At 47.6% G+C, this 17758-nt stretch overlaps 1 protein-coding gene across 1 annotated transcript; it reads left to right on the top strand.

The window, feature by feature from the left end:
• Positions 1-1153: 1153 nt before the first annotated feature.
• LOC135915754 (glutathione S-transferase 4-like) lies at positions 1154-15906 on the top strand. Its single transcript, XM_065448876.2, has 5 exons — positions 1154-1361; positions 6489-6547; positions 7247-7388; positions 14725-14895; positions 15405-15906. The coding sequence occupies exons 1-5, from the start codon at positions 1221-1223 to the stop codon at positions 15804-15806; spliced, it is 915 nt and encodes a 304-aa protein (XP_065304948.1). The 5' UTR covers positions 1154-1220; the 3' UTR covers positions 15807-15906.
• Positions 15907-17758: the final 1852 nt, after the last annotated feature.

Below are 17758 nucleotides of genomic sequence, written 5' to 3'. Positions count from 1 at the left end.
TGCCGCTTCCACACAACCACTGTCGTGTATTAGTAGTAGCGTTTCCTTGCCCACTCACGTCCACTTTTCCATATGAAGACGTGACGCGAGAAAGGTAGTGGCAAAGAAAGCCGTGCTTTAACAATCAGTGCAGCCACAAAGGTGTCTGCATGTGGTTTTCCCGGTCTTGTTGTTTGCCGAGCAATGTACACTTGTCTTAGGACGTTTTGAGGAGTATAAGTAGCCTGCGAGGACTGGAAATAAAGATGCTGAAAGTTAGCGCAGTGTGTTTGTCTAATTTGCCTTTCCGTGTCCCTCTCATTCTGCCTGTGCTACAAGAAAGTAGAGGGCTCCATATACACAAGCCAATGTCGCTAACCCGTCGATGTCGATGAAACTGCTAAAAAAAAAAAAAGGACATTCAGTGAACCTGCTAATGTGTCTTAATCGTCTTCATGTTTTTGTCACGACCGTTATAACGTGTCATTACTAACGCACAAGCAGTGGTTATGTTTAGGCGACCAAAAAAGATAGAAACAAGTAAAGAGAAAACAAGTGATAGGAAGTAACAACGCATCCGAATGAGAATATCAATGTAACTTAATGAACGCCTCGTGAGCGTGTAGGCTTCACACTTTTTACTGTTTGCGAAAGTGACTATCAACTTTTTTTTCTGAGGCTTCATTTTATTGAATCGACACTTGTGAGCATGCTTCATGCGTATATTCAAGAGCGATAGCAAACTGATGATGTCACAGCCTCTTTAGAGCAATAATGCAGGGTGAATGAGTCTGCTTTGTTTAAACGGCTGCGCCTCTCAATCTGTCATTATTGCAGACACGATTTCAGCATATGAGTTGAATGATTAGTCTCTTTTGAAGTGCACTGATGCTGTTTCAAAACAAAAATTTCCCGAATAGCTCGCTAAACCGTTATCACGCCATTCTATTTCAAAAATGCACAATGTACACTTTCCCGTGTTTATCACGCCTTATTGCTGCCATCATGTCCACAGCTTGAATGACATATGCCGCACGTCACAGCAAATAGCACAGGATCATCCTCTCACGTAGCTAAGCCAATCATTCGGCGACACAGGAGGGCGCGCACCACGCGCGGCTCCGCTGTAAACGCCCCCTCACACGCTCCCTTAAAGAGAAGCGCGCGCCCTGTCTTAGCTTCACACTTAGTTTTGTGGACGTAGTACGCGAAGGTGTGCTGTGCTTTTTCGTTCCTCCGCAATGTCTGCCAACCTGTACAGCGTTCCCACAAGCCCGTCCTGCGGCTTTGTCCGTTCAGTTGCGAAACATATTAACATCGATCTATGTGTCAGGAATCTGGATTTCTCTAAAGAAGAACACCTCGACGACGAATACGTGAAGGTTTGTGGCCGCTTTCGTTACTGTTTACCGCTGTACTCTTACATGGCGCGTCTTGTTCATGTTTTATTAATTGTTGGCGTTCAAGGTGGTGCCGCGCGCAGTGCTCAGCGAGTCAAACGCGGCAATCGGGCCGCACGATGACTGCCGCTCTTTGCGCAACAGTGAGCGCTTGATGGTTGCTGGGGGACCAACTACGCTCGCAATGCATCGTAAAGGTTCACGCTTTAGTTGTATGCCAAATGCATGGACTCGGCGGGCCCCAGCTTCATCTGGTAGCGCAAACAGTGCCGGGAGCCATACGTTTCGGCTATCGCGTTTCGATCGCTGAGCACTGTAGTACATCCGGGAACCGTTCGCTAGCGGGGTGGTTAGCAGAATGTACTGATCAGGTGATAGACTCCGCATAAGTTAGTTCCACGCTGTAAATCGAATGGCAAATGTGCACGTGATTTTCCGGTTGCATTTTCCTTACTTTTCGCGTATAAAACTGGCACGTTCACGGTAGACTGTTGCTGCTCGGTAACCTTGGCCGTAGCCCGAAAATTTTGTGATGCTGTCGTTCCCAAGGGACGTTGGCCAACAACATTGCTATGGTCGCCTCTGCAAAATCGCTCAGAAGTGCTCTTCTGAAATGGTTCAGTGTCGTGCTTTCTTCCTTCACCCATCGATTTTTCACACTGGACTCGATTTTTCTGCGTGAACATTTTCTCCTCGGCGTCATTGCCATTAGCAACGGACTTGTATCAGCAGGGTAAATTCTTCCCTGCATCTGCATGCTATCCGCCAATTATTTGTGGCACCCTTTGCTAGCGTATTTAGAAGGTCAAACACCAACGGCTTCTGTACCACTTCGGCAGTCGATACCATTCGGTTCTTAATTTATTCATTTGTTTGCAGTTGCGGTAGGTCTCGCTCACTTTATCTGCATTTGCGAACTTCCAGTAAAGGCTGCAACACTCTCTAGGCTTAAACTGCTTTCATTTGTATTGTCAAGCTGAACCTCTGTAGTCTCGAGGCTATTCAGAAGATGAACGACGTTTTACTATTGCCTGACTGTTTTATCTCCGTACGATGCCACCTGTTTGTTTGCAGCTTCAGTACACTTGATTTCCTTGTGACCTGGCGTTCAATTTACAAATTAAATTCAGTGATATTACGTGCCAAATCGACGACCTGATTATGAGGAAAGTCTTGGTGGTGGACTACCGATTCACATTGACCACCTGGGGTTCTTTAACGTACACCCCATGTACGGTACACGAGCGTTCTTGCGCTTCGTTGTGCAACTCCATCAACGCTAAATAGATCGGGTACTTCGGTTCCCCATCATTTCAACTAAATTAGTCCTTAATGTACAACTAGCCAAGCCAGGGTTCCGCAGACTATGTTGTCGTCATGAAAGCACAGCCTTGCTTTACGAGTATCGCATGCTTCATTTATTTTAGGCTGATCGATGCCACACGTCGCTCCTTGTTTCATCACTTTCACCTTGACGCGGAAGACGTCTACATCACCGTGAATACTTGCACTTAGTCCAATGGATACAATACGGGACTAACGAATTTTTCTTAGCTTGGGAACATCGACCGCACATGTCGGCGCCTTCCACAGGCCGCAACCCGCGACATTGGTGATTGCCCACGCAGTCGCGTACACCTCCATCCCAAGTGAACGTCTTTTGCTTAGCGGTTCGGTTAGGGACTTCAAAGTCCCTGCCAGCACTATGCGGGGTCCTGTTGGCAGAATATTATTAGACATGGTTTTAGGCGCAAAAAGGACACGGACAACAGAATGGAAGAGACGGACAGGCGTCTCATTTCTTTTCCACCTAAAACCATTTCTGAAAACTATGTACCAACTAGTCCGACAGCAAACGTTACTCTTCACAGAAATTTGCAGAGTACATGCAGGAAAGAGGTGTCATATGCAATGCACTTTACATTCTTCTATCGTCTCTCTGCATTTGCGTCTGCCATGGAGTTTATTCGCACGCATGTTGTAGTAACGAATTCATGTGGTCGATGGGGCCTCACGGAAAACGCAAGGCGGGTGCATTTCTTAAACACCAAGCGTAGCACGCTGCGTTTGCATTCCTGTGCTTTGTGCGCTTGCGCGTACTGCAGCCGTACTCGCCTGGACTCGACAAAGATGCCACAGGATCGACGTTTCCGCTATATGGAATACGTACAGCTTCCATGTCCTTCGCGATTACGTTACAGTTCAAGCATTTTAGTCTACAACTTCATCCCAGCGAGTAATAGCGCTTCGCCTGTATCGTACATCTCTTATCACTTATATACGTCTAGCATTCAGGGGCTCTATTCTGGACACGCATGGCGGCTGCACGGCCGCCATTATCCGCCATGTTTACTCTCTGATTGGCTGTCGAAAGGTCACGTGTTTTGAAATTTGTGCTGGGAAGCGGAAGTATTGCAAAATGCAATTTTGTGTTTTCATCAAGATGACGAAACGTGACGTGGAGCTGCAAATTTTATGGACTAATACATTTTTTTGGTCCTTGGCAGATATATCGTGATGTTAGGGCTTCAAAAAGAATGTGAGCGGTAGCGTGCAGAAGCCAGTGCAATACATCTGCAATTGCGCGAATATGTGGTGGCGATTCAAGATATGCGCCATGCCAGCTTGCTGATTGGCTGAAGGAATATCTCGTGAGGAGCGTCACAGGAAGGGCTGTTTCGTAAACGTCATTTCGACGATGCGTGACGTTGCGCAGGGCCGCCATTGCTGAGATTTTCCGCCATAATTTTTGCTGCAACGAGCCGCGCGAATTATGCTAATGGGCAGCCATATGCAGTGGCAGCCCAGAGGAATGCGTATTGCCACATTTTCCCCGTCGTTTGGCACCACGAAAATCATTTGTTCATAACGCGTGCTCATAGTATTTGCATCGCTCTCGGTTGGTGCTGGCATTTGTGTTTTGGGCCATCGTTTTTTTAAAGAACGCGTTTATACAAAATAATATTTGTTGAACATAGCAAACTTTCAGCAATGTTGTCCACTTTTCACTGCTGCATTTGTATTGTAATCGAGATTAATGCCTTTTCGCACAATCAGACGTTATGACAACGACCTCTTTCTAATTTATAAAAAGAAATGTACGCAAGGCGGCGCCTTGAAGTTTCCTCCCGCGGTGCGAGTAACCAGCGAAATGAACAAGAGATGGCAGCGCCGGCGCTTGCTTCGCGCTAGTGGTTATCTCTGGCGCCCGCAACGCTATCGGTGATATTCGGCCGTTTCTCAGCCAGCCGAGTCGGGCTGAGTCACTTACATTTCACGAAATAGCGATAACGTGGCCTAGAACGTGCGCGCATCACCACTGGTAGGTCGCGTATGTTGTCTCAAGCAAGAAAACAAGCGCGTTGGCGCCAACATGCGATGACTCATTGCATTTTCCGGGGACACGCATCCTAGCTATTGAAGCAGACGACGGCTTGTACGTAGCAGACGACGGAAGCGCGAAGCGTTTTCGACGGAACAATCATACGCTTTGAGATAGCCGCTTTATTTTTACTGCGGCGCAAAACTGTTTTGCTTTACCGATAACGCTACATTCAGTGTCTTCATTTCAGTTTCTTAGGCGAAACGTCAAGTTGGAGTCACGTTACGTAAGCAAAACTGGGCCACCAGCGCCATTTTGTTTGCGTCGCGCCTACGTCACGCACCGAAGAAAATGGCGGAATGTCCAGAATAGCGCCCCAGTTTTTGTCTTCAGTACCAATGTTCCTGACTGTTTTCTGCTGTAAAAGCTAGCTAGCTGGCTCACTACTATGCATATAGATGTATCCTTGCCTTTCACGACTGTACTGTTACTTCAAATAGAGGTGCTCGAAAGCCAGGCGGGCTGGTTTTTCCTTTCTTCCGGAACTGAACCGGGCAGCGGGATTACAAGGGCTGTTTTCAATTACCAAATGTATTTAATTGCTAAGCACTAATTCTTCTCTTGCGTGGCATTACGCGAAGGATGTGAAGTTCTGCGTTATCAAGGTAGAACTAAATATAGCAAAGGCTTTCATTTTGCAATGTCATTACGAGTATGTATAATTTTTTGCGGGCAAATTAAAGCTGCCTCGATCCTTGGTGCTTCATAGAAAATCACTGATAGACGCGCTTGAAACCGTTCTATGCGTTTCACGAAGCGCATAACGAGCGTGCGTTAACTACGAGCTTTCGACGGTTGTGTTACTTTAATATCGCGCAAGTCGGTATTGTTTTTCTATGCGATTTCTTCTCCACACTGCACGATTATTTTTTTTTTCTTAGCGGTTTTGGAGGGGCTGTTGCGTGATCACCCAGCCGCAGAGTACGCCTTCCGTCATGCCTTCAGATGTCGCGGTGCTTAGCTGGCTCGTTGCGCCTGTGCGCTCGCACCACTTTGAAGCGGACCTTCATTTTGCGCCTTGTTTCCGAGGGTTGCCTCCTATCTTTCACGATGGACCGCTCTCTGTGACAGTAGATAATGCAGTGTCCGGCTCGGACCCAGTGGTTCAACCGCAGCCTTTGCAAGTCGCCGACAGACAGGGTCTCACGACCATACCAGGTGGCAGTGGAAGAACTCCTCGGGCGGCCACCTCACGCACATTGGAAGCCCACTTAAGCCAACCAACTCCTTTCTGTTGACGAAATAAAGTTTTTAGCACCACCTTCCGCCTGCGTAGAATGCAAAGGCTGCGCATAATCGTCGAGCAGAGTGGGAACGTCGTCAATAGGCCACGAAGCGCAGTTTAGAACGCGAGCACATGCTGGCCATAAACACGGCGTCAACGCTTCGTGGCTCTCATGAGCGCAGTAAGCGCGGTGAACATTTCGCCCAGTAGCTGCTTAGAACGTGAGTACGCAATTTCTCGTAAAAGCGAATGCAGATTGCGTTGATATGCACTGGCGACTCGGCAGTGGAACCACGTCAAGTCGTGTTTTTATGCACACAAGTACTTTCAAAGCGCGTCGTTTGCACTTCTCGGTATGCGACATGTGCCATAGACGGCTTTCTGTCAAATGTGTTGGAGCGGCACAATTTCACGTTGAGCGAGGTGTTTCCGAGTGGTATTCACAACATATTTGTTTACTTCCCATTCTATGGCGATCGCATTGACTTTTTTTTTCTTGCAGCTTAATCCCTTCCTCAAGGTGCCCACTCTAGAGGATGGTGGGTTCGTCGTTCACGAGAGGTAACTCGTATGGTTTGCCATCACCTAAATTCCACATTTTTTCAATAGTTGCCGCACGGAAGGGACCGCCGCATCCCGGGCAAGTCCTGTCGGCATGCCATTACAATAAAAAAAAATATAGAAATGTCGCCCTCGAGGACTTGTTCTATTCCTGTAACAATCGCAAACTCAATCGCAAGCTCTCTTGATGGGATTATTATTCAGGCAATCTTTCGCGTGGTTATACCTATTTCGTACTCTACAGGGCGACTATTATAAAATGTATTTCCAAGCCTTGCTTTCATGTAAACTGGCTGCAATGTTGCAGAATTGGTGCGGATTCCCGATTCAAATCGCCAGATGGAAATGAGATTCCAAAAACATAGCCCACAGGATGCGCCCGGCGTTTTGTTCTTCCTGTCTTCGCCAGGCACTGCGTATTTGTACTCTCATTAGTGGCTTTTTCAGTGTTTAAAAATGTACTCGCACATCACGGACGAGGGTGAGACAACATGCCCCTCTGTGCGCTATCACTTTATTAGATTTTTTGTCCTACCTAATGAATATTTCTTCCACTCCTGGCTATGATAGCCAAGAATTTTATTTACTAAAATGAATTGTACGCGCCTGCTGCTGCGAAGTGTTCGGCATTTGGTACTCACTGATGCACGCTTTCTCTATGGCGGACACCTATACCTCATGTCAACACTTCTTCCACAGCACTGCTATCGCCTACTACCTGCTCAGCAAGTATGCTCCTCAGTCCCAGCTGTACCCCCCGAGCCCGAGACTGCGCGCCCGTATCGACCAGATCCTCGCCACAATCGCCAGCTCTATCCGGCCTCATGTTGTGGAATTTTTCGTAAGCACTCAAAATATCCTCGTACACCCTTCTGCGCTTACTACCCGACAAAATTTCTGACACCCCAGTTATTACAGAAATGTACGCTGTCGTTCACTCGTACGTGTGGCACGTTCGCCTTACCCCCGTGACCCACTCGTTGTCAAGGCTCTTACGTGCATGCAACGTTGCGTTTCTACGCCGCCTGGGCTTGGAATTTTTTCCTTATTTTTCCAATGTTTACGATGGCACTGTCCCTCTCTTCTAAGTTGAAAGGCCCATCGCACGAGATGCCGGAGGTTGCTTCTGGAATTGCCGCCACGAGCACGAGTTACTTGAGAATGCGCGTTGGCTTCCTAGTTCAGCAGTCTTATTCGACTTTGTTAAGATCTGTCTTGGAGTTTCGCAAATTCGGCGTTTTCAGGGCGCCACTGGCAGATCTGCGCTGACGTCATCCAGATCGCCAGATTGTACTACGGCTGGCGCGGTGAAAAGCCCGGTGTTACTTAAATCCTCTTATCTCTAGCAGCATGGGCGAAATGCGTGAATAGGACTACAAAATGGCGTACGCGTCGTGTGAATTCTCCCACGAACTCTCTCCCCCCCCTTTTTTTTCACATCGTACTGTCTGTTAAACCGCGGAAAGAAACTTCCCTTCTGACGCGGCCGGTGCCCTTCAGGTATTTCGGCCTAAAGTCCTTTTGGCACGGTCCTCTTGTATCTGACCTCTTACGCTGTACACATTCGCAAAATTTTCGGAAGCGCTCGCTCCCCTACAATTATTGTGTTGTCTGTACATCAGGCTCTAAAACTCGGAATATGCCAGCAATCTCTAAAATAGTACAGAGGTAGCCTCCTGGCTGACAAGTCCAATGCAAGTATCGAAGCTGCAGGCACGAGTAACGTTGTAGAACCCCCCCCCCCCCCAAAAAAAAAAAATCCGCATACATTTCCTAATCTGCGTGAAGCGAAGCAATCGTGCAGCCCTTAAATTAGTACACAAGCAAATGCGATGCACATCCGTATTTCCGTCGTAAATCTTAGACGTGGTCTTTCGCCCAATGTTCGTTCTGCACTTCACCATTCACAAGCTACGCAGACAGATGCTCCCTGAGGGATTTCGATTCTGGGATGACGCGACGGCGATCTTGGACTCTTGTCGAGGGTAGCCCTATTGCAAAACCCAGTCTCCAGTGCCGCGCCGGATTATTGGGCCCAGCGTCGTGCGCTGGAGTACTGGGAGGCGCTGGGTACTCGTGTGAACAACAGCTCTAGCGCGTTAAATACGCGGTGCCTGGCCACCGTATATAATTTTTGAATACTGAAAGCAGCAGCGTTTTAGTTCAATAAAAAAAAGTCAAAATAAAAATGCCTCTACCAGGTATTCGATTGTCGGACCTACAGATCCAAGCCGGTACTTTACCACTACGCCAAGCCAGCTTTTATTTTGCTTTATTGCATGGAATTACGAGCAGTGTCAAGCCAGTTGGATTACATTTGAACATACATGAGAACCAAATGCACACATGGCATGCTGTCCAATGAAAGTTCCAGCTTCTGGCAAACACATGCGCCCAGACGCGAAATCCATTCAGGTACAGGATCAAAGGTAGCAACCAAACTACACATTTGAGCAGTCTCTTCTCGATAGATAGACCTTGTAGAGCGAGGTGGCTGGGCATGTCTGTCGGTCATCCGACTTCCGCGTAATTACTAAATTCCCAATTTCGCAAACAAATCGTATGTTTTACTGGCTATATTTTTGAGAGGAACGAACGCTAACATATGGGCATACATGGGTAACTTGTTATGTCACGATCGAGAAAAGGCACGTCCACGCCAGCGGCAAACAAGCCGTAACGGCGCATCAGTCTTCGTGCTGTAAAACGTCTGCCGTGCGAGAGGTGGCCAAAGTAGACGGGAGTTTGTCCGGAGCACCGCCGGCCGCACGGACGGGCCAATCGACGGCCGCGAAGATGCGCGCCTCCGATACCGGCGTCGCAAACATTTTGCTTCTGCTCCAAGCAAAATTTCCGCCAGGTAAAGTGATGCGCAAATTGTACATTTTATGAAACGCGATATTCACTGTCAGACGTTAAACACGAACGAGAGCTCGGGTACTACTTCTCGAGCTCGGCTGCAGTGCGCGGCCACCGACGGCAGACGACCGGCTCGGCTGTGCTCCCATCGCAGCCATGTCGCAGCCGGTGACGGCACCGCTAATATTAGCGCATTTTTTTGTATTCTTGCGGCTTGTAATCGTCGGTGATTCATTCCGAAGCGCCATCCGCTTTAGCTTTGAAGTGAAGACAAGGCCTATCGACGATATCGGCGCGGCCGAGCCATCAGCCGCGGTGAGGCTGCCGCCGGTGCCAGAGTCGGTCGCTGATTGGGCACTTCGCTGTACGGCTGCCGCACAAATGGGTCCCGGCCCATCCTCTCTACGGCAAACAAATCTTGCCGTTCGCTAGCAAAACCACCGTCGAACGGCGGCCCGCGAAGAGAAACGGCGTCCGGCGAGTTGGCGTGCCGGTAACGTGGACGGGCCAAAACAATTTTGGTATCGCAGATAAGTCTCGCACAGAGATGGTAGATGAGCTATCACCCAGCAGCCAAAACTCACGCCTGTACCACAAAGAAAAAGTTGCTGTCTGTATTCAGTAGTGTGCTTGGATGTGCCACAACATTGATTTTACACTTACGATTAGTACTTCAACTTCGAAAAATGTACTAAATGAACCGCCCACCCAGGAGAAGCTGTATAGGCTGTTACTGCCGATTTCGATAGCCGATTCTTGCTCTTCACGAAGGAATACGTACCGTTTTCTTAGTTCAGTGATGCCTTTCAATCCACACGTCTGTCTAGTCATTTCTCCTTCAGAAGCGCAGGCTACTGCTGGCAGCGTTCGGCGACAACACACATATATGACGCGTCACATCGGCGCTCATCACTTGTGCTGGCACTATAGACGAGGAAAAATGGTTTAAGACCACCAAAGCGAAAGCTGAAGGAGGAAAGAACTTTATTGGGTCCTGAGTAACCCCTCCCCACCCATTCTTGGTTTAGTGGTCGGCAGGGGTCGCGGGCCGCACCCACGTTGGGACGGGAAGCCCGTGAACCTCCGCCCTTTCGCGAGCCCTCTGGACGGCCCGGAGCTGGGTCTGGTGGTCGTGGCTGGAAATATAGTGATTTATTCGTGTTAAGTATACACCCCATGCAGGCGATTTGTCGCGCGACAAGCGACGCGATGGAGATGGCTGTCGCGTTCGCTCGTCGCCTACAAGTCTTGTACACCCTATGCGAGCGATGACTTCGAGCGACGTCTCCCCAGTGTTGCCAGTATGAGCGCAGCAATATAGGCGCCGAAACTAGCGTGCCGCGTACTTCGTTAACTTAAGTTGATATATTTCATTGTAAAAAGCAGCACAACATATTTCTGAAAGTCTTGCAGTAGGTTCTTATCCAGGTATAAAAATTCAATCGTTTGCTAGTTTTGTGCGACAATCGGAAGTACTTGAGTTATATATATCCAGTTCCGGCTTCGCGTTATTGGCTCGACGCTCATAGCACTTCCGGGCGACGAATTCTAGATTTGCAGAACCGAGCGATCGCACGACAAGACCGAGCGATCTGTTCACACGACGGCCCGATCCGTCGCTGTCGCGCACACAATCGCGCTCACGGGGTTTAGCCTTAAATCTCGGCGCGGGCAGCTTGCGAAAGCTAAAATGTGTATTTGAGCCTCAGAACCTTCAGTGCAATAGGGAAAGTGGTAGCGCAAGAATCGCCTCAGCTTCGTTATTAGAGCGGTAATATCAATCAGCGGTACCCTTCGAACTCGGGGTCAGTTCGAGCGCGTCTGAACGACTTCTGGATTTCATGTTCACTCCACAACACTGCGGCAGCGGCAACAAGAAGCAGTGATCGGTTACTTCCAAACTACTAAAAAGCGAGGCATTCTCTGCGGTTGCGTGGTTTTGTTGAAGAATTTAGATATCCACCCACTCAAAAGGGAAAGTGCCAATAGCGAAAGTGATCTTCAGTGTCAAATGTGCATGCATAAACAGGGCAGCTCACTCACCTTTATTCCAATCTTCGACACGAAATAGTTTTATGACCCCAAGATATAGCGTTATTTAGGACAAGAGACTAGTATCACGCGATGAAATTGTATAAAGCGTTTAATATTCAGCAGCGCTCGTCCTTTCACACTGGAACCAGCGCGGCACAAATACAACCAGCGCAGTTCCCAGTGCGAACCAGCGCCTGTAGAACACAAACCAGTCCGCCCCAGCGTCATGGCAGTGGAACCAGCGTCTCGTTCAGTGTGACCCAACTCTTACCCACCGTTCTCACTGGTGTCCTAGCGAGTCCCGCAGCGATCGTCAGCATCTCTAGTGTCAAAAAAATACGCGCTGGTTTCGCACTGGAAGACGCAGTTCTTTTGCAGTAGGGAGCATAGCAAAAAGTTATGTGCACACAGAATGGCGGTTTGAAAGAACATTACTTTTGAATACTATTCATCCTCATGGGATAGCTTCAGAGAGCGGCCGGGAAAGAAGAAACGAGCAAACGGTGAGAAAAGGGTCATACGAGCGTTCACTTCAGAAATTTGACACACGAGTACAAAAGATACGTAAATTGAGAAAGAAAACATAATACCGATCAATGGCAACACGTGCGTTAACCTCCGTTCGCTAATTCTGTGAAATAATTAAGTGAATGTGCTGGAAAACGCAGTGTTAATCCTGCCCCCCCCCCCCCCCGACATCTAGAGCTTGCGCATGAGTTTTGTTGCTTTTTCTTATCCTTGTGTGTCATTTTGAAGCGAGTGCTTGCGAGTTTTCCATTCGTTAGCGCGTTGTTTTTCATTGACCAGCCAGCATGTAGGTCACACCAAAGCGTGTGTCCGCCCTGTCTTCCTACTTTGCGCAATTTTTTACAGTAATGCCAATTCGTCACTTTTGTCAGAGCTTCAGCGCCCACAGTCGGCTCAGTGTGTAAATATTCTGAAGGGAAGCTTAGGGGTTGAAAGTTATTCATTGGTATGCTTTTATTGCAAGAGCAGTTTTTCGATTCGTTGAGAGTCGCTTCAAGAGGTTCTAACGTTAGGCCAAGTTATTCTAGTAAGTATGCTCTTCAGCTGGAACACGCAACCTACGGATTTTTCCAACAGAAGTTTCGGAGCACCCTCGCCGATTTACTTTGACTGTCGGTTGCTCACGCACCTTACAGGTGAAGGCATCCATTTTATTACGTTTGAAAAGAGCTTTCAGTTAGAACCACCGGAACCCGTCAAGAACTAAAATACTCTACCGTTTCTTTTAATTGCTTCCGCATCATGGCTTCAATGAATAAGGACGGATACTTCAATTTTATGAATCGTCACTCGTGTAGGAATATTTAGGACTAATCACAGAAAATGCATTCGTCCATTGTTTTTTTTTTCATGTCGTAACACATTCAAGCATCCTTGGAAGCGTCAAATACCATGCCAATGATTTAGTGAGCGTCGGAACGGTCGATACGTTCGTATCACGTTTAGAACCCTATTTTCAGTTGGAGTAATTCCTGTGTTGACGAGCGTTTGGTGCACGTTGTAGGTGACAATACCTTACACCAACCATTAATTGTTAAGCGTGCTCATTTTTGTCTATTCCAGATGAGCAAGTGACATTGCTGTAATGTAACAATACCTATGGTCACATTTGTTCTCCGCGTTGCATCACTGCTCGTCTCACCTACTTTGAAGTTGCCTTTTCAGTCTTCTGTACTGTGCTTCAATATGTTCAAGTTGATATACCATTGATTACATCTGATTGTTAGTCATTGTCTGATAATCTAAGTTTTCTTTTATTTTGATGACTAGTCGTTAAGTTGAATGGTACCTTCTGATATATGTATGCTTCTGTGCCCTGTCCTGTATAGGCCTGGTGGGGCCTACAGCATTGACAAATAAAATCACTGTGCTTGTCGACACCACGAAGTAGCTGAAGCAGTATTCACTGTGTGGTATTTTCCTTGTAAAATAACGAAACTTGGTCAGGTAATATTACTAAGCTTCCAGTCTAGACTCGGTCCTTAATATGGCCTGAATCGATATGCTTGAAGTTCCAACATCTTCGGGTACGCTGCGGGCGATTATCGTTGCACGTTCCGTGTGCTCTTAAAGGGAAGCTGCAAGATTTTCCAGAAAAAATGAGTGAACATCTGTACATAATGGTTTTCAACCCTCCGAATTCGAATATCGTATCGAAATTGAGCGAAAGAAAGCGCAAATATATTTTATTTCGACGAAAAGTGCAGGAGCGGACACGCCCAGCTCGCGCGTCTCGTTTCCGCCTGTGATTGGTCGGTGCGCCTCGTGACGTCAACTCCAGTAACCGACCGCTGCCGTTACACATGAAGCGCGATGCCAGCGGACACGCCCAGCTGGCGCGTCTCGTTTCCGCCTGTGATTGGTCGGTGCGCCTCGTGACGTCAACTCCAGTAACCGACCGCTGCCGTTACACATGAAGCGCGATGCCAGGTAGTTTGGTGCTGTTTTTCTGCGACGGTAATGGAAAATTTAGAGAGACTGCGTTTTTCTGAGGAGTTCGGCGTTACTCCCTACATGTACGAGCCGATTGCGAAGAGCCGGCCTCTCGAAGAAGCAAACCATGCTGGTGCGAGCAGTGCTTTCGACGCCAACGAAAGCAAAGTCTTGGGATCTCCTCGTGTTGGAAATGCTCTTTGGTGAGTGTTTTTTGCAAAGCGATCTAGTGAGCTCGTTTCCGGTCAAGCAACTGTAGTGTTGTGTTCCTGCATGCCTCCTCGTGGAACGTAAGCGGGGATGCGATCGCCAGCATTTGTGCGCTGTCCAAAGCTGTCGGCAATCTACAAAGACGGTATAAACGCGTGAAAAGCTTCCCGGTTCATGCAGTACGTGTAGTGACCATCTGTTGACTACCGCTCACGTTGATTACCACTCTGCATACACGCAGACGCACCAACAAAGGAATGCAGGGTCGATCGAAGCAGATTACGATGGCACGCACGCAGAAACAAGCGTGGTCAGGCACGGTCGCGGACGCTGCGAAGGAACGAAACAGAGTTGACGTCACAACACCGCGGTTTCCGGTCTCCGCTCCGCTGGCACACTCAACGGGGGGTGGAGCTACAGCGCAATTTCAACCGACGATTACTTCGCTCCTAATTGAAAAAAAACAACAAATTTTACCTACATGGTTTATAAGGTTCCCGCATCCGTTTATATGAGCGTCTTATTGAATTCGTCACTCTTCAGCTTCCCTTTAAGTACCGGTAGCCTTTCTTTACGTAATCTGTTCATTCGTAGTGTTTGATGTCTTTATGCAGCGCCGCATCTTCTGCGACAACAGCGAGCCCACCACAATGGAAATAGCCGCGTTCGAGGAGACCGTCATTAAAGGGCTAGATCATCTCGTTGGCGAAGGAACGTTCGCAACCGGTGACAACCTTACGCTCGCCGATCTGTACATCATCGCCAACCTTACTGTGGCTTTCACAGTAAGTACAACTTGCGCATTCGTCCTGCATTGTCATTCACACTGATGTGGGTGCAGCATTGTTTCTTGCCTACGGCACATTCGGCTTAACGGTGCTCTTTCGATCTATGCGTTTTAGCATAACGATCTTCTATGCAGCAGTCAAAACGGAGCGTTGCACTCTATGGCCGAGAAACTTCCAAAGCCGGTTCCAATGCGCATTTTCCCAGCTTTCCTTCGCACGATTTCTACCTTCCGTTCCCTCGTGTAGAATACTTCCTTGCGTTCGCTAGTACCTACAGGTATGCAACTATAACTCACTCAGACGGTCCTTACACTTTGCTCCATTGCTTGTTACTACCGTTTAGAGGCGTAGATTTTTTACGGGGAAAACGTCCGCGCAACGAAGCCATGTTCCGGCCAGTGAATGTTTGTTATAGAAAATGCGATTCCACGCGCGATGAACTACTTCGCTGATATGAGGGGAAGTGCGAACGGCGTTGTTCTCTTACAATTTTTACTCTTTTCCAGAACGGCTTCATCGACATAGCCAAGTTTCCCGCCTTGCTAGGTTATTACGGTCGGGTCTCAGAGGCGCTTCCCTACTTCTTTGAAGTATTCACAGACGCCGTCAAAATCATTCAGCTGCGCTGGGAGCAGCTCATTCAATCTCCTCCAATCTCTGAAGAATCGAAAGGCGAAGAGCCAATGGCAACAGAAGAACAAATGACATCGGACGACCAGGAAGAAGAAATGGCACAGGAAGAGTCAATTAAATCGGGAGACAAGGAAGAGTCAATTAAATCGGGAGACAAGGAAGAGTCAATTAAATCGGGAGACAAGGAAGAGTCAATTAAATCGGGAGACAAGGAAGAGTCAATTAAATCGGGAGACAAGGAAGAGTCAATTAAATCGGGAGACAAGGAAGAATAGAATAAATCGGGAGACACGGCAGAGCAAATGAATGGTGCAAGTAGTGTGTGAATGTTGTGTAATCTACAACCCAGCTAATAAAACAAGCCCGTAATCTGTCCTTTATGCTTTTATTTTCACGGATCAGTACGCATCACTTATGCCTTTATTGCCATTTTTGTCTCCCCAATTGTCTGCATAAGAAAGCCTCAGTATGTAACTCTACAATCCTCGCTACCAACTGGTCCATCACTTCAACTACTGATAAGCCTCTTTATGGAAAATGTTATCTTCGTGCCCCCTGTAATTCTGCCAAAATTAACCCAGTCAAATATGCTAAGTGTTCTTTTTTTTTTAGGGAGTACCAAGTAACGTTGGTCAAGCTCCAAAAATAAGATATGCAATATCTAGGATACAACCAAAGATATTAGGTCCCCAGGAGAATTTCCAATTCAATTATTAACTATACATCAGCATAATTAACGTACCTTTTCCATTCCCTCATTGGAGGGCGGGAATTTTTATAGACAAGAACGTTACTTTCTAACACCGCATTCATTTACCAGTGTGTTACGTGTCGCGTAAATATTTCTTCCACGTTATAATGAAAACGCGAGGAATATGAAAGCCTTATGGTAGCGTATGCACGCGCTGCGATCGCAGCGGTCCCAGGCGTTGGTAGGATGAAAAACTCTGCTCAATGCCGGCCTCAGCGGCTACGTGAACGTGGCGGCGCGTCGGGTTGCCGTGGGTCACTGCCGGCTGCATTTTACGTCCGAATGAATCCAATACATTCGGGCAGTCGTTTCTTTCGAGTCACGCGTGGGACCGCTGGTTGTGTGTACGTGTAATAATCGTGCAGCTACTTTCATATTCCGGCGTTTTCTTGTAACGCGGAAAAACATTTACGCGAGTCGTAACACGCTGAAAATGATTGAATAGGGCGTTTCCAAACGCAATTTATGTTCTATCAAAATTCGCATCCTCCATTCAGTAATTAAAAAGTTCACTTAATGGTTTCGTCTAATTATCGAGTTTCATCATAAAAAAAATCCTTCTGCCACGCTACGTCACTACTGAAAGCATTTCATTGGTTCCGTCCTCACATATTCTAATTATTCTAATTATTTGAATTGTGGTGTTTTACGGGAATTGCGGGGTTTTTTGTGCGTCGACCTCTGTCAAGCCTTTCTTCTGGCGTTTTGTCGACGCACCCAACATCCTCGTGATGGTGATGTTAAATAAAGAATTGAATTGAAAACCACGATTTATCAGGCACGCCGTAGTGAATGACTGCGGATTAATTTTGACCACCAGGAGTTCGTCAACGTGCCTCGAATGCACGAGGCACGGCCGCTTTCGCATTTTGCCTCCATGTGAATGCGCAACCTCATGCTTAGCTGTGCAGCACCATAGCCGCTAAGCCACCACGGCACGTGAGGTTGGCTAACGCTCTCTGGGACAGCCGGCATATTCGCATACTTCCACAAGACGTGCCGTGAATTCAACTCAGTCATTCATACTGTTGCTGAATTATGAAATCTGTGTGTAGCATGACACTCGAATTTAAGAAACGCGAAACATATTGCCGGGGAATGAGTTTTTTCTGTTTCGTTATCAACGCTGACGCGACAGTATCCTTCGCTGAAACAAAGTTGTCTTCGTGTACTCTCCCGCGTTGTCCTGACCATGGCTGCTGCTCTCTTGCCGATTACCTCATACTTAAAAAAAATTACCTACGTGCCTCATGTTGGGATCGAACCTGGTCTCCCCAGCACACCTTATTCTCCTCTGGTGCGCTGCTAGGGCCGTAAACGAGCATGAATATTCCGTGAGAAAGGACAATTTTGTCGCCGAATACAATGAACGACATCAATCTTTGGCAGATTCAATACCGCGATGAACGCGCACGTTTTATTTCCTAAGCCGTTCACATTCATAATAGTGGCGAAGCATGTGTAAGCCTCCCCTCC

Source organism: Dermacentor albipictus, unplaced genomic scaffold, assembly GCF_038994185.2.
Source record: "Dermacentor albipictus isolate Rhodes 1998 colony unplaced genomic scaffold, USDA_Dalb.pri_finalv2 scaffold_22, whole genome shotgun sequence".
NCBI classification, from domain to species: domain Eukaryota; kingdom Metazoa; phylum Arthropoda; class Arachnida; order Ixodida; family Ixodidae; genus Dermacentor; species Dermacentor albipictus.
Note: the sequence above shows the minus strand (reverse complement) of the source record. Positions and strands in the feature narration are given on the sequence as shown.

Excerpts from the sequence above, each read along its gene's own strand:
- LOC135915754 (XM_065448876.2), top strand. The coding sequence starts at position 1,221 with ATGTCTGCCAACCTGTACAGCGTTCCCACAAGCCCGTCCTGCGGCTTT. Across the intron at positions 1,362-6,488 it reads TCGACGACGAATACGTGAAG|CTTAATCCCTTCCTCAAGGT; the intron begins GTTTGTGGCCGC and ends TTTTTCTTGCAG. Across the intron at positions 6,548-7,246 it reads GGGTTCGTCGTTCACGAGAG|CACTGCTATCGCCTACTACC; the intron begins GTAACTCGTATG and ends CTTCTTCCACAG.